This window comes from Sinocyclocheilus grahami, unplaced genomic scaffold (assembly GCF_001515645.1).
Source record: "Sinocyclocheilus grahami isolate Dianchi unplaced genomic scaffold, SAMN03320097.WGS_v1.1 scaffold475.1, whole genome shotgun sequence".
Classification (NCBI taxonomy): domain Eukaryota; kingdom Metazoa; phylum Chordata; class Actinopteri; order Cypriniformes; family Cyprinidae; genus Sinocyclocheilus; species Sinocyclocheilus grahami.
In genome coordinates this window covers 401,133-417,640 of record NW_015505654.1, presented here as the reverse complement: position 1 = coordinate 417,640, position 16,508 = coordinate 401,133, and the positions used below count along the sequence as shown (strand labels likewise).

The 16,508-nt window shown below is 37.7% G+C and overlaps 2 protein-coding genes across 3 annotated transcripts; both read right to left on the bottom strand.

Moving 5' to 3' along the window:
• Positions 1 to 3,979: 3,979 nt before the first annotated feature.
• LOC107553570 (T-box transcription factor TBX6L-like) lies at positions 3,980 to 7,357 on the bottom strand. The gene is made up of 9 exons (XM_016235840.1): positions 7,273 to 7,357; positions 6,889 to 7,054; positions 6,484 to 6,586; positions 5,586 to 5,750; positions 5,319 to 5,468; positions 4,861 to 4,931; positions 4,467 to 4,543; positions 4,095 to 4,299; positions 3,980 to 4,010 (listed from the first exon to the last, which is right to left on the bottom strand). Exons 1-9 carry the CDS (start codon positions 7,355 to 7,357, stop codon positions 3,980 to 3,982), a joined length of 1,053 nt encoding a protein of 350 aa, XP_016091326.1.
• A 3,440-nt stretch (positions 7,358 to 10,797) lies between these two features.
• Positions 10,798 to 15,883, bottom strand: LOC107553595 (GTPase Era, mitochondrial-like). 2 transcript variants are annotated; one of them, XM_016235876.1, is made up of 11 exons: positions 15,614 to 15,883; positions 15,319 to 15,483; positions 15,020 to 15,147; positions 14,637 to 14,714; positions 14,487 to 14,533; positions 14,023 to 14,084; positions 12,925 to 13,037; positions 12,362 to 12,676; positions 12,116 to 12,265; positions 11,637 to 11,717; positions 10,798 to 11,413 (listed from the first exon to the last, which is right to left on the bottom strand). In XM_016235876.1, exons 1-11 carry the CDS (start codon positions 15,720 to 15,722, stop codon positions 11,291 to 11,293), a joined length of 1,371 nt encoding a protein of 456 aa, XP_016091362.1. In that variant the 5' UTR covers positions 15,723 to 15,883; the 3' UTR covers positions 10,798 to 11,290. The 2 variants fall into 2 exon arrangements, with proteins under 2 accessions (XP_016091362.1, XP_016091363.1); XM_016235877.1 differs by lacking the exon at positions 14,487 to 14,533 and adding an exon at positions 14,314 to 14,360.
• Between the last annotated feature and the right edge of the window lie 625 nt (positions 15,884 to 16,508).

Here is a 16,508-nt window from a genome sequence, read left to right as displayed (position 1 = left end):
CCAGGCTATCGCGTTTATAGCCTTTTCTCACAGCAGCTGGAATAATTACATTTATCATTTTGATGGTGGATTTTAATCCAGAAAGGATTGTGTTTATGAAACACATGTGAATTAAATTAAATTATATTCCAGTTGTAAATGTGCGTCTGATTACAGATCGCCTGGAATTACTCAAGATCTGTATTTTAAAGAAAACCAGTTCAAAGGGAGCATAATTTGCTTTTTGGGTTAAAAGAATTTCTTAATATGAAATTCGAATGGTATGACAATTTGAGATTAGACTGTACAGAAACTGAAATCACACGCTAATACACACTATACTCAAAGTCACGCAATGCTGATGTTAACATTAATAATTTAAGAACAAAGTATAACAATAATAATAATTTGCACGGTTTGAAGTGATATGAGCTAACCAATCGTTACACTTAGGCCCAATCCCAATTCTACCCCTTAGCCCTTCCCCTTTCCCCTCGATTCTCTTTTGGTCGGAGGGGTAGGGATAGGGGAAGGGCCAGATAGCCCTTCAAATGAAGATTTTTCGGGACCACACTTCAAACGAAGGGGTATGAATTATCTCAGTGTAAACCGGCTTCAAGGGCAACATGGCTGCCCGAGCGAACAAAAAGACACATAAATGTAAGCATTTTTGGCATTAATAAAAATTTTAACGAAAAGTAATAAATTGTTTTATGTTACATTCAATCGTGAGTTCAAATTTACGGTCATGTTACTTAGGGTGACCATACGTGCCATTTTTCCAGGACGCGTCCTGGCCAGGATTTGTTTTGGCTTTGTTTTCCTGTTTTCATGCTTGCTGAAGGTAATGATCGAAAAGTAGTTTGACCAATAACATGCAAGCATTGTACATAATGGACCAATCATGGCGTGTGAGAAGGTGGGATCTACGGTCAAAGCGATGCAATTACGCGTACATATTAGGTGTGTTCGACTTAAAGGCAGTGCGTCTCAGACCTATCAGTGTTTGACATCAAAGTACCTCGAGAGCGTTTCGAAAGCATAACCATCTGTATGGTACTTTGATGTCATACACCGATCGGTCTGCACACGCAAACAAAGTCAAAACCTAGATATTTAAGGCAATATAGAAATCCTGGCCAGGACGCGTCCTGGGAAAATGGCACGTATGGTCACCCTATGTTACTCAAAGAAATGTTTGCAAAAAATCGCTAAAGTTTGCTAACGTCATATCATTACAGACTGCACGATAGGGCCACAACATACTGTATTTTCATGTCTGATCAGGGCGATAACCACCATAGACATTGAGGAGGGCTAGTACCCCCAATAATTAGAAATTGCTAAACCCTTTCCTCAAATATTGCCAATTCGAGAGAGAGAGAGAGAGAGAGAGAGAGAGAGATTAAATTTGCGTGTATGCGCGTTTTTCTTTTTAGAGTTTACTTCAAAAACAGCAATTTTATCCTCACATTGCTGGAAAATATAATGTAGCAATTCAGTATTTAAACTGTTATTAATAAAAGTCATGGGGCAGCATTGACATGTTTCTTTGCTCCTGGATGTGTGAGTGGTGCGATATCTGATGTGTGTGTCAGTAAGCAGCACATTAATATAGAACGGTAATTAAAAGCTCTAATTCACACCAGCACACCAGTATAGGTGTGTGTATTGTAGGAGCTAGATGACGTGTGACGTATAGTAGTGGTGTCCCAATTCCTAGGGGAAGGGGTATAAAATAGTATTGGGATTGGGCCTTAATCACCATTGGTAGCACGATTTATTGTAATTAATCCTTTTTTTCCTCAGTTGGTCAGAACAAACGTGGCAGACTTGTAACTTGTTTAGATGACAGTATACAGTGAAAATTCTTATTTGGGTCATATATTCCAAGACGTAGGCTAGAATCTGTGATTTCGAAGTACAGTAAATATCCACACCGGTGCAGTGACTGACTGCCACACACACATACTCCTCAGAACATTAGATTCATCCGCGCTGGAGCACAACCCCACGCATGGAATATAATTCCTTACACAGCTGCAATTGCAGGTTTTCAAACAGAGATGGCGACAAAGATGCAAAACTTAGACTGCAGCTTTAAAGATGATACTCTGAAGAATAAAGCTGAATGAGTTTTTGTTGTGTGTCAGATTGCTGCACAGGTGGCAGCACCCTTGAGCCGTACCAATGAGATTGTGATCCTGAGCGGCGATGGTGGCCGTGTCACTGGGGAAGTGAATCGTCTGTTGGCTGAACTACCTGTTTCTGTAAACGCCCTCACTGGGGTGGATCTATCCAAGGTGAATACATTGCATATAAACTGCTGTTCAAACATTTAGTGACATTTAAGAATTTTTTTTTAAATGGAAGCTGCATTCATTTGATCAAAAATAAAGAAATAATCATGTAAATAAATGTGTAATTTCTCTACAGATCCCTTTGCTTCAGAAGATGATCAGTCCTCAAGCTTGAACACGCTCCTTCCACTCTGCTGCCTTTCCGACACTCCCACATTGATTGCCTTGAAAAGAAACACTTGAAAGCTGTTTTCTTTTTACAGAAATGAGGCTTTGGTTTTTTTTAGACCCCTGGTGCCTTACCTCTTCAGGACCAGATTCTCTGTACGTGCTCTTGTATTGTCACATGTATCCTTTTTTGTCTGTTTATTTGCCTTTTTTTTTTTTTTTCAAACGACGTACCACAATTATAGTTTTTTTGTTAATCACAGAACTGTATCATATATTCACCAGTGGGCAGCTGCAGATCTACAGTATGTGCATGTAGTTATTTAGAAGATAAGGATGTATTCCCATTATTCACAGTTACATTTATGCAATGTATGAAGATATATAGAATCATAGTGTAGAAGAGCCATTAGGTTTGTTACAGCATGTTTAGTGGGCCTTTGAAATCATTCATCATTGTGAAGACATTGCTGTTCAGGACAAATAGTGACACAGGAATGAGGAGGACTGACTTTTAGTTTATCTAACCAATACATTTAAACATAGGTTGATTTGTAAACATCTTTTAGCACAGTTCAAACATGAAGCACTCTAGTAATTTGATCTTTTTTTACAGTGGGATGAAAACAATCAGTTTGTTACCTTTTAAAAGTTTGCTTTTAGGGTTGAAGGTCAAATCACACTTTCACTGTGCAGTCAATCATGAGAAACTACGCCATGCGATTCATAATCAGATTTGTATGTATATTCTTTGAGGATGTTTTGCCTATTTTTGGATAATAAATAGTGGTCCAAATGCAGTTTTACCAAGATGCCAAGCAAAGGCCAAAACATGCTGAATTATCAGGATTTAGAAAAGTATATTTATTTTTTCATTGCAGAAAGCCTCACGTAATTTACCTCACCCAATGTTTATGCAGATGATAAAGCTGCAAGTAAGATATTATGACTGCAGCCAAACTGACAGTACAGAACCCAGAGCACTCTTTTGTCTACTGTTAAATCCAGAAGTTTGGAGATTGATATACACTGTGCATTTGAAGTTGAACATCTACCATGTCCATAGTTTCCTTGAAGATACTCTATGCCTTAAGGAGTTTTCCCCATATTGTAATTTCAGTTTATTTTTTATACAGTGATGCATTTTGATTATGTCAGGACTTCCTCTTTTTATGTTTTAACTGCAATATTTAAAATAATGTCACATGTATTCTTTATTCCTAAAGTACTAGTTATCAACATCCAGATAATGTGAGCACTCTGTCAGGTATATGTGAATTTTAACTCCGCTTTAGCTATTTTTTCCATCGAGAGTGACTATATTTTAGTGTTTTTTTTTTTCTTCTGATTTTCAGTTTGCCATTATGTCATGATAATGCAAATCAGTTTGCCAAACATCATTAGGTCCTGCCATGCTAAAATTGACAGTAAATCTCGATTTTAAAGCTTAGATGATATGAATTTATTTTCTAGATGGTTATCTTGGTAAGTTTGCATCCCTGAATCTTTAAGATTAAATATAATACATAAGTCTAGAGCAAGAATGAGTATTTTTCCGCAGAACTGCAGCATAATATCATGGTTTGATTATAGTGTGATATTCACTGCATCACAAAAATTCCCAGGCAGAACCAGAGCCAGACTCACCTGTTCAGGTGTCTTTTATTGAGGCTGAGAATGGTGTGTGTCTGATGGGGTGAAGGTCCTCCAGCAGTGCTAGCGTTGATGAAGGCTGATATGAAAGGGTTGGGAGTGACAGAGGAAGCCTCTTCTGAAGAATTCAGTGTTCTTCTGCAGTCAACGGAGCTGGACACGATCACATCTACATCCTCATCTTTCTGCGACTGTCCCACTTTTTGTGGACAAAAGAAGAAATACACCATTTAGGGCACATAAAAAAAAATCCCCTCTGCTGGCCACCAGGTCATAGAAACAGAAACAAGAAGCAACACTGATGCATATAATGTAAAGCTATATTAATATAACGAATTTTATTATTATTCTCTCAGGAAATCATACCATGCTCATTTGGTGTCAAATCCTGTTTGGCCTGTCCATCTGAATCCTTGGTCTCTTGGCTTTCTTTGTCTCTAAACCTAAGGAGGAGAAATTATAAAAATTATATTAACTGAAAATATCAGAACTGATTATTAGGGTTGGAGGTTAAACAGTCAGGACAGGAAACACTATGTAAATTCTATTAAATACTTTTTGATTTGCCATTAGGAATGATGAAAATCTGGCTCCTTTACCTACTGTACATGGTTGAAAAGAATTATAATTATTCACATATATCAGCCCTGAAGTCATATTATGTAAAGGAGGCATTTGTAAGTGAATTTTCCTGAAAAGAAAGAAATGATGAAAACCGATCTCAATCCCTTCTTTTTGTGTCTCTTTAAGTGTCTCTCACCTTTTCCTGTTCAGCCCATTGTCACGAAAGCCTTTGGCAAAGGGGTTGTTGTCAATCTTGAGTTTTGTGATCTGTGTTGAGGATGAGAAACAAAGAGTCCCATCAGCAAAAACCACAGACATGCCAGTCAACATGAATAAATGATACAAAAATGGACTAATAAAACATAATAAATTAAGAGAGAATAATCTGACACATTGAAGTCTTCAGATGTCAACTTAAATGTTTTGCTGATATTTTGTGACAAATAATGGGTTTTGCTTATTTTCCACACTACACTGGGTACTAGATTCTGCCTCCATATACATTTTAATTGGCCTTTCATCCTCATGAATTTGACCCACTAGATGGCACTGGAACTCTAATGAAAAATATCTTTGAAGGTCAGATCTGAAAGTAATTCACATACAGTTTTAAGGGTCTCCAGTATTCATCTTGTGTGAAATGCCTGTTCTCACCTCCTGGTTCTGGTAGGCTGTGACAGCTATAAAAGCAGCTTCAGGGAAGGTGAAGCGCAGGTAACTGCCAGGGTTCTGAGGGTAACAGGGGTCTGGAGATTGGACTATGTGTAGACGGGGCTGGTATTTGTGCATGGAGTGGAGAACCACCTATAGAACATGGAGAGAAATAGAAGCATAAACGGTAAAAACAAAGCAATCCCAAAAATAGAAAACACCTTTAGAAATCTTTCAACCGTTAGACTTTCCCCATTTCTAAAATCTCACCAGGCCATTAGAGTTGAGGGTGTTGTTGGTCAGTTTGAGCTTGTGAAAGGAGATTGGATACTGCATCCATTTCTCTCCAGGTGCAGGAGAGTCTGGATGGATGAAGAACCGATTGGGCAAGTGTGGATCAGTTGAACCATTCATTTCCCAAAGATCCTTATTCCACTGTAACAATATAAGAGCATGAAGACTACAATTAACTACAAAAATTAACCTATCACTACTCATTCAAGAATTGATTTATTTTTAGGTCTTTGGTATTGTTGTTCACACATCTATCAGGTTTGCAGCATTATAACATCCCTATCTGGAGCTGATATTAAGACATTAAGGAATAAAACAGATGAATGTATAATAGAAAGAAATAGTTTAAAAATAGAGTTGTAGTACAGTTATGTACAAAATCTTTTCAAAAGAAGTCTCTTATGTTCACCAAGGCTGCATTTATTTGACCAAGAAATACAGTGGAAACAGTAATATTGTAAAATAACATTCTTTTTTATTTTTTTATGTAACTTATTCCTGTGATGGCATGGTCATTTCTCCAGTCTTCAGTGTCATGTGATCCTTCAGAAATCATTCTAATAAGCTAATTTGGTGCTCAAGAAACATTTCTTATTACAATCATCAATGCTGGAAAGATGTTTGGTAAAATTCATGATACATTTTCAGGATCCGTGGATATTTGTAACCTTAAAAATGTCTTTACTGTCATTTTTGATAAAATTTAATGCTGAATAAAAGTATTATTATTATTATTATTATTACTATTTATCCTTTTTTTAATCTACTGACCCAAAACTTTTGAATGAGAGTGTACGTGTGTGTTTGTGAGGGAGGTTGGAGGGGGATGAAGTGAGTGTGTATGTGTTATGAGGGAGGGGTGGACGGGAGGTACCTTGTACTTGTGGTTATCAAACGGCACCATGTCCATTATCACCACATACTTGATTTTTGGATTCAGTCCTGTCACTGTTACTTTGCAGCTGGGAAACATCCGCCTGAAATAAAACACATCCTAACAATTAGTCATCACATGATGCCCTCAATAATGTACATTCTGATTTGTAATTTTTTCAAGATTATGAACTATTCAGCTAAACGAATAGTTCACTAATGCACTTAACAACACTGCCTTTTCTCTTTGATGCATTAACAAATATATTTCTTGCACTATAATAGGGGTAAATCCCAACACAATTCAATTACACATTTGTTATATCACTACGTATATACTAATTATAGACATTAAAATACTTAAAAGGACTTAATTTAGTCATTTTAAACCCCTGTAGGTGCATACCTGCCAGATTTAGTAATCAGCATCTCTGTGCCAATGCTGCTGAATTTGTCCCAAAGCTCTCGGTCTTGCAGAGATACATGAACTGGCAGTGAGGTCAATTCAGCTTCAGGACTGTTCATCCTGCCATTGAGGCCATGTTGAGTCCAGCAAGTGAGCTCCTTACAGTCTAATCGATAATATAATAATTTCACATTTTCATTCATTTCATATGCACAACATTAGCTTTCCAGAATGGCATTTGTTTGCTATTAGAGAAAACTCCATTTAGTCAGTTGTCTTGACAACTCACAATAATCAATAAACTAAAAAAAACAACAATAAATAAACCTGAAATTGAATTTAAAACTCAAAAAACATGAGAGATGCAAAGATCTAAAGTCCTACCTTGTGGATAATATTCATAGTTATTAGCCAAATGATTAATTTTGTAAGGTAAATCCAGCACAGGCCGTTCCTCTGGGAGATACATGACCATGAGACTGGAGCAACAAACCAAAGTGACTTGTCCCGAGGTTTGTAGCTTCCGAAGCCAATGACCTGCTAGGACTATCCTTGGGTTGCTACCTTTCCATAACTTCAAAGAGGACAGAGGTGCGTATGTGCACTTCTGTCAAAACATCAGTCTCGTCTTTGATCCGTCTCTTTGTCTCTCCCAGTTCCCAGTTTGCGCTCCAGCCTGCCCACAAAGGTGTGTAGAAACAACAATCTTTGGATCTGGGGGAAAGGGGGGTGCATCTTACGTTAGAGGCCAAGGGTTCCCTAACACTTCCTCCAAACCCATACAGACACACACGCAAATAGGTGTTAATCACCCCAGCAGTTTGTCCTCTCATTACTGCAGGAAGTCTTTGCCACTCTTTATTGGCTCATGGTCAAACTGTCAAAGTTCAGCAAATAATTTCTAATCTTGAATATTAAAATTGTGCAATATATCTGGTTTCAGGTTATTTGCTAAGGGCTTTCTCTGAGTGAATCCTGTACAAAATAACTTTTGATAGCAGTATGGTTTTGAATATGTTTAGGCAGTTAAACACTTCTAACCATCTTAGTAAACACCTCTAAGTTTTTCAAGCAGTAAAGGCCTTCAAACAGTAGTTAGTGAAATTTTGTGGGCAAAAAAGGTCCATTGTATATAGTGTAGTTTAGTGATGTCTGACACATAAGTCAAACCAAGTTGCTTTCTGTTGAACAATGCAGCAAATTTGCATGATCAACCTGAACCCATAGGGAAATCTTTTGCTTTCACGTGAAATCCCGATCAAATTAAGTTATTGTTTCATTGTCCCTACTGTAATGTTTTTCATACGCATTTAAGTACAAGAAAATGTAACTGAAATGTACACATACTTGTGTCTTTAAATCAATATAAATGAAAAATGTATACAAATTACAAATAATTTTGTTTATATTTTAATTTTTATTAATATTACATTAAATTTGATAAACACATTACAATAGTATACATGCATTTTATATACCTGACTTAAAATGTAACAGTTTTATACATTATGTAAGAGGGGTTTCTGGTTAGTCTCTCTTAAGGAGCACTCTCAGAAATAAAGGTACAAAAGCCGTCACTGGGGTGGTATCTTTTCAAAAGGTACACTTTTGTTCCTATTAGGTTCTAACACTTTACGTGCTAAAATGGACCCTTAAGGTACAAATATGAACCTTTTGAAAAGGTACCGCCCCAGTGACAGCTTTTGTACCTTTATTTCTGAGAGTGAGCCCTTGGCCTGAAAAAGCCTGAAAGGTCCTGATCTAGAATCTGCCCTGAACTGTCGTCATCGTTTAGTGTTTTTAAGTTAATTTACAGTAAACTACTTGAAGAGTAAGTCACAACTGAGCAACTTGTTAAGTGTTTTGCTAAAGGAGATGATGCTGATATAGCAGGATTGTTCTCAAAGAACTGACTCTGCACACTTTATGCCAGCACTCAAGAACCATTAAGTTTAAATGATCCCAAATCAGTTAGATCAGGTGAATACTTGCGTTTCATAAGAGCTCTAAAGGGCAGTTTCCAGTACCCTTAATGTCTAGCTGGCCACAGCGATCTCTTTTCCGTGAAATCATCACAAATGAACCGAAATGTCCATTTATTTGGGTGGCAGATAAGGTTTCAGGGGCTTGCAACATGTGATGTTCAGTGGACTTCCAAAGGGAAAGTGTTTCATCAATCTTGCCCTCTAGACAGGATATCATCGTATACTGTAAGTTCATTATTGAGACACTACAGTATAGATGATGTACTATCCAGGGGGTCAATACACCTCCGACTGTTTCCTGTGGACCCAAAAACTTTGTGACAGAGAGAGGCGGTGAAACCGTTACCATTACTGAGTTTAGTAATGGTAAGGGTTCTGTTGCCTTCTCTCAAAAATCATCTGGATATGAGAGGACCAAACATGAGTCAAGTGAACTTCAGAGCAACGGATGAAGCAGTCAAAATCAGATGAGTGAACAGATGGACAGATTAAATCAACTAACAATGACATTCTGATCATTTTTATTCTATACAACTTTATAGCCTATAAAGTGTTATATGAGACTGCCATTGTGTGTAATTTTAATAAATATCACTGAATTTGAAAGGAAACATTTTTGCTTGTTTTGTTTCATTATACAATTCATTATTTTTTACAAAACCCTTCATTTTACACAGGGAGGCAGCATATGCGGTTGGTAAAATGCTTACTTGTGCTTCTAGGAGCCAAAGAAATGATGGATGAGAATCTCAGCTTTAACTTTAATGAACTTACAGTTAACTGATGCAGCCAATGAAATAAAATTAAAGGCCAGTATAAGAATATAATGAATGAGGGACATTCCATTGCTTTAGGCCAGCTAGATGTATGCATATAATTCTTCATGAAGTTCTAGTGCAAAAAAGGAAATAAGTGCACCATTATCACCATTTTGAAACTCACTTCAGCAGCAGGTTAGCTGCACTTTTCATTAGAAAGGTTATCTTACCCTCTAGGGCCTAGGCAGTGGAACTTTAAATGGCTTTTTCCACATGTTTTGAAGGAGGTGGAAGAAGAAAAAAGAATTTGAATTATTTACATGTTTTTTTTTAAAGAAAACAAATATATATAAGTTTTTTAAGAAATTAAAAAAGTAACAGTAAAGTAGTTACATTTTTTTTTTATTTCAAATAAAAGTAAATCCTGTTCTTTTGGGCTTTCTATTCATCAAAGAATCCTGAGAAAAACAAAAGTGTAGCTGTTTCCACAAAAATATTAGGCAGCACAACAGTTTTCAACATTTACAGTAATAATAAATGTTTCTTGTAACATTAAATTATATTTCACAAGAGTACTGTTTTACTGTATTTTTATCAAATTAATGCAGGCTTGATGGGTATAAATTACTTCTTTCAAAAACATTCAAATCGTATTGACCCTAAAGTTTTTATTATTTATTATTTTTATTATAATAAAACAAACAACTGGGATTTACACAATTAAATATTTTATGTGAATAAGTGCACTCCATATGTGCAGTTTTGCATATTTGTGAGTATATTTGTTTCTAGCTCTCGTAAAAGCCCTGACTTCTGCTGTCTGTAGATAAAGTGACCATAACTTTTCCACCACAGACAATCCAGCACCATGAGAAACTTATCTGACTTTTCTTCATTACTCAAATTATTTACCACTGACTAAAACTGATGCCATAATTTACTTAACTGTTGAAAATTCATATTTAATAACTGTAATATTACAGACATAGCTACAAATAGTTTTTAAACTGCAGTAAGCATTGTGTACAGCCACAGTTTAGCAGGCCCTGCTCCACCCTGACAGCCAGCCACCACCCAAACTGGCCAGCCCACTCTGAGTCCTATATGGCCCACCTTACATGTTAGAGCTGGAGCCAGGCCTGCAGTTGAGTGATTTCAGGTCAGTGTAATGTTATTACGTAAAACATTCAGTTAAACAGCAAGACTGCACCACAGATAACAGCCTGACCACACTGAAGACAATGAATAATAATAATAATAAAAAACAGCTAAACCCTTCCTTCCAATTAAAAGAGCGAAAGTGAACCACACCCTCAGAGCACACAAGTATATCTATGTATGAATGTAGAACTATATGATTTTTGGCATTTATTATCATATAGACATTTTTATAAATCAAAAGCAGCAAGATGTGTAAATAGCATAGGCAGTTGTGATACGATCAATCATAGTTTTGTTGAAATGATACAGAAAAAACATTTAATGTGCCTCTGATATACTTTACATTTCATTTGACAGGAATGAAGGGGGTCTGTTGAGATCTGACAGTATATTTTGCGTTCATGTCCATTTTTCCCTCTTAAGTATATCTTTTCAGGTTTCTGTATCCCTCTGCATGGGTCAGGCTCTGAATCAACTTAATCATCCAAACAGTCTAGCTTACTTCCTCAACTTTGCAGAGATTTTTAAACGCACTTCACGCAAGAAAATCTTCATTAGGTCATTTTCAGCTTCCTGGGTTATTCTGGTTATCATATGACCTCCAGAACCAATAACCATTTTCTGCAAGAAAGAACAAAGGTTTCGATTTATAGTTAAGTATAATAATGTCACAGTTTTTTAGGTCGTGAAAAAGCACTCTTTTGTTTTAAAAACAATTCCACAAAATGTCTACCATAAAACTAAAGTTGCCTGATGGTGAAAACAGCAGCACGGGAGATTAGCCTCCTCAAATAAATGTGACAAACAAACTTTCAGAAAACAGAGATGCAATCAGAGAGCTCACCATATGAGTGTCTTTCTTTACATATAGTTTGATGGATACGTCGAGTACCCCATCCTCAGACTCCTTCCAGATTTCGATTTGCTGCAAAAAGACCAAAGTAATAAGGAAAAAACAAATAACATTTCAGAAAGCATTAAACATATTTTGAGTAATGACATATTTTGAGTTCCCAATTCCCACTTTACAGCTAACAGAACGAGAATCATACCGGAGTAAAATATATGCAGTTTCGATGATGAAAAACAGATCATAACAAGCTGGGAAACTGCTGTTTAATATTTTTGTGGAAACCATCTATTTTCAGGATTCTAAGATGGATAAATGGTTCATTTGTAACCATGTGAAAGTCTTTACTGTCACTTTCGATCAGTTTAATGCATCCTTGCTGAATAAAGTAATTATTTCTTTAAAAACATTCAACTGACCCCAAACGGTAGTGTATTTCGACACCTTTTAGGTGCCCACAAATCATAGCCCACCTGTGTCATACTGTATGGCACCTCCTTAGGGAGATACTGTAGAAGTTTCTCTCTGATAGTGCTGATGCACACCTCCTCCGGACCCTGATCAGTCAGTACTTCACTGTGGTACTGCCACTGGCCAGGCTTTGCACCTTCAAACAGGTACCTCTGTTGCACGTGTTCAAACAGAGACAAATTAAGGACAAATTAAGGATTTTTTTACGTAAATGTCTTTTTCTTAGAATCTCAAATGCAGCCTCTAACCTTTAATGTTTCCACATCTTCTCTGTCAACAGAACTTAACATAAATATGTCCTTAAAAAGTGGCCACCCCCTGCGGCTCTTCAGGGCCTTCAGCTCCTCTGGGCTCAGCCTGTCTTTGTCCTGACCCTCCTGAGACGCCCCGTCCTTCATGCTCTCAGAATGTGGTTCTTCAGTGTGTCTGCTGTGGGGTTTGGCTGCTAATTTCTGATGTGGTTTCTCTGCTCCACGGATTCTGATCTTCTTATCATTCACCACCCCTTCTGTCAGCTGAGCTGTGATGTCTAGCAGAAGCGTTTTGTTCTTCAGTAGGTCTACCTGTGTGTTAAGAGCCAAATCTTTGCTCTATGATTTCTTTTATAGCTCCTCTAAGTGTACCAGCTGTAAATAATTCACTGGGTTTCATAGTGACATTCATTTCTGTGATAACAGTAGCAGCAAAACAGCCCCCACTCTTTGTCAGATGAGAGATGGGATATGCAGAGAAAAAGAGATGGTAATTTCCTCCACAAACTAATCCTATGATCGGCCTGGGACAGATCAATACACAATGACACAGCTAATACCTTATTGAGGACAAGGATAACAGGGACATCTGGCTTCAGGGCCAAACACTTCAGCACTTCATAGTCCAGTTTATTGCGGGTCCATTTATCAGAAACGTCGACTAGCACCACCACTGCAAATATACAGTAGAAATGGAGAAAACTGAAGATTCAGCACATGAGTCATAATACAGTGGTTCTCAGCCTTTTTGACTCCAAGCATCCCCTTTGTTCAAAACTATATTCAAAGGCTCTCCTATCTAAGCTAATACATCTGGCACATCTGTTGTAATACAAATATTTAATACTTCAAGACTTAATGGGGCCCCCCTGAAAGTCTACTGAGGCCATTGCCCTCTTAGTCTACGAATTACTCACCCTCAAGCCATCCTAGGTGTATATGACTTTCTTCTTTCAGACGAATCCAGTCGGAGTAATATTAAAAAATCTCTTTGATCTTTCAAGCTGTTTAATGGCACTCAGCGGGTGTTGCATGCATCAGTCCAAAAGAAGTTAAATAAAGCGCATCCATCCATAATAAAAAGTGCCTCACACGGCTCCGGGGGGTGAACAAATGCCTCCTGTAGCGAATCGATGCATTTTTGTAAGAAAAATAACCATATTTAAAACGTAATAATCAACTTAATCTAGCTTGTGCTCACTGTTGTACACTGGAAGCATCTCCGGGCTGATGACGTATGAGGTCAGCTTTGCGCATGCACCGCTCAGAAGTGACGAACGCGGAAGTGACAAACACGGAAGCGCAGGGGAGAGATCAAAACAAAACAACGGTTACTTATTAGAAGTACAAAACGAGGATTTGTAAAGAAGAATGTCGGAGCATTTCGAAGGCAACGATCAAAGACAATTTTTAATATAACTCCGATTGGATTCATCTGAAAGAAAGAAGTCATATACGCCTAGGATGGCTTGAGGGTGAGTAAATAATGGGCTAATTTTCATTTTTTTTGGTTAACTATCCCTTTAAGAACTCTGTCATAATACCATGGCACAATTATCACACAAACAAATGGATGCTGGCTGTGTCCTCTTTTTTTGAACAGATTAAGAAATAAACAAGAGAAGTTTAGAACAACTAAAACAATCTTTTTTTTTTACCTAGATCAGCTTCCTTTATTGACTCAAAAGGATCCACCAGCAGTGATTCCTCCAGGTGATGTCTGTTAAACAAATATAACAAAACAATCAAGTTTAGTTTATCTGTATTTTTACCACACTCGTGGCATTAGTTAAACCAATGTTGCCGTTTCAGGTTGGTTGAGAATGAGATGTTCAAACAATCAGATCAATGTTGCCACAGAGCCACAGTATTTACACTTTTCAGGGAAATCAACCTACAAATGGTTTACTTACAGTTGAATGTAAGAAACCGCTGTATTACATAGTCACCTTTTAGCCTTTATTGGTGTGGTGAGACCAGGGGTATCCAAGAGTATCTGATAAAAAAAAAGTTGAGAAAATGCCATTCAGACATATCACAGTATTTACACTTTTCAGGGAAATCAACCTACAAATGGTTTACTTACAGTTGAATGTAAGAAACCGCTGTATTACATAGTCACCTTTTAGCCTTTATTGGTGTGGTGAGACCAGGGGTATCCAACAGTATCTGATAAAAAAAAGTTGAGAAAATGCCATTCAGACATAGGATATTCCCTAAACAGACTAGACTTTTATTTGGATATTTCAAATGGGGTAGAAGAGGTACTTACGATTTGTGTGTCATCCTGTGTCAGGACACCAACAGCACGTGATCTTGTTGTGTGCACTTTCTCCGAAACAGCAAACAACTGTAAATTAACATTTATGGTTACAGACACAAGTTCTTTTAGGGATAGTTCCCACAAGAATTTAAATTCTGTCATTACTTACTCATCCTAATTCTGTATCTCTAATTTTACTTGTGTACATTCAAACATTACATGTCAAAATGAAAGTCCCATGGAAGAAAAAGTCATACGGTTTTGGAACAATATTGTAACTATTACACAGCCTGTTATTTACAGGCTGAGTATATAATAAATTCAATTTCTGGGTGATAGAAAAAAAAAACGTTTCACCTTAATTTTTATTCCATATATTAGAATAATATCACCTTTCGACCCAGCAGCTGATTGGTCAGTGTGGATTTCCCAGCATTAGGCACACCCACTATTGCCACTTTAAGAGATTTGGCATTTTCAGGTTGATCAGGATCCTTTAGCAATAAGGAAAACTGATGACCTGAGAGCAGAACACATAAACACACAGACAAAATTGGTTAAACGAATAGGCTATAACATCATAAATATCCACGGAGATGAGATACAAAGAACTGTTTTATGTTCTTTGTATCTCATGTTATCTCTAAAACAGCAGTCCTGAAGCCTCGAGAGGGGCTGGTGATGTTCTTACCGCTGTCTGATGGAACAGAGACAGGGTGATGACAGAGACCCTCATCGGACAAAACCGCTCTCCCCTTCTGCAAACGGTCCAAAAAAGCACCCGAAGACACCAAACTGGCAGGAGTACAGTGAAAGAGACATTTCCTTACTGTCTGTGGACCAAAAACTGAGCAACCTGTGCACAAGTAAAGGACAAACGACAGGTAAAATAATATATATTTTATGACTGATGTTGTTGTTTGATGTTCTATGAGTTTGGTTTTATACAAGGACTGTAAACAGACTGTGTATAATCTATCAATCACCTGATCCACGCAGATCCAGTGGCGCTTGCTCTGGGGCTGCTGTCAGTTTGCGGATCGCTGAAAATCGCAGAGATCTGCGTAGAATCGTCTCGCAAAGCCGCAAGGTCATTGCTAAAACCCGTTTTCTCTACACGAGTGGTTGATTAAAAAAAGTTTCGCTTAGGTTAACCCTTGTACAAGGTTATTCTCCTCTCCATGTTTGTTTACACATGTTTACAGGGCGCAGACATGTTGATTAAGTCGCGTGAAGAACTGGAGTGATGAATTACACACTACTGCCATCTGCTGCTCAGGCGCGGCCACGGAGTCGCCATAAATACACTGCTAGTCTAGTCAAAATTAATACTTTAAAGGGGTCATAATGATGCGATTTCAAGTTTTCCTTTCTCTTTGGAGTGTTACAAGCTGTTCGTGAATAGATAAGATCCCTAAAGTTGCAAACACTAAAGTCTCAAACCCAAAGAGATATTCTTTATAAAAGTTAAGACTCGTCCACACCCTCCTAAAACGCCTCGTTTAAACACGCCCCCACATGTCTACGTCACTGTGGGGGAAGATTTGCATAAAACCGCCCAAATGTATACGCAAAGAAAGAAGGCCTAACTTTTATTCTTGCTGTAGTATTGTTGCTGCCGCCGCAGCCATGTCGTGGAGCGCCGTGTGTTTCGTTGTGAAAGCGAAACTACTTTGTTTGGCCTTCCAAAAGAGGACACGACTAGAAATCAGTGGTTAAGTTGAATTTACAACACTGTTCCAGAACAGTTCAAATAAAATATTCAGATGTGTGCAACGCATTTTACGGAGGATGAGGACTGTTTCCTGGGAGAGCCTACAATGCCGGTGTTCCGGTGAATTCAGTTCCCCTGTTTCCCCTTCGGTGCGCATGCTGACCTGT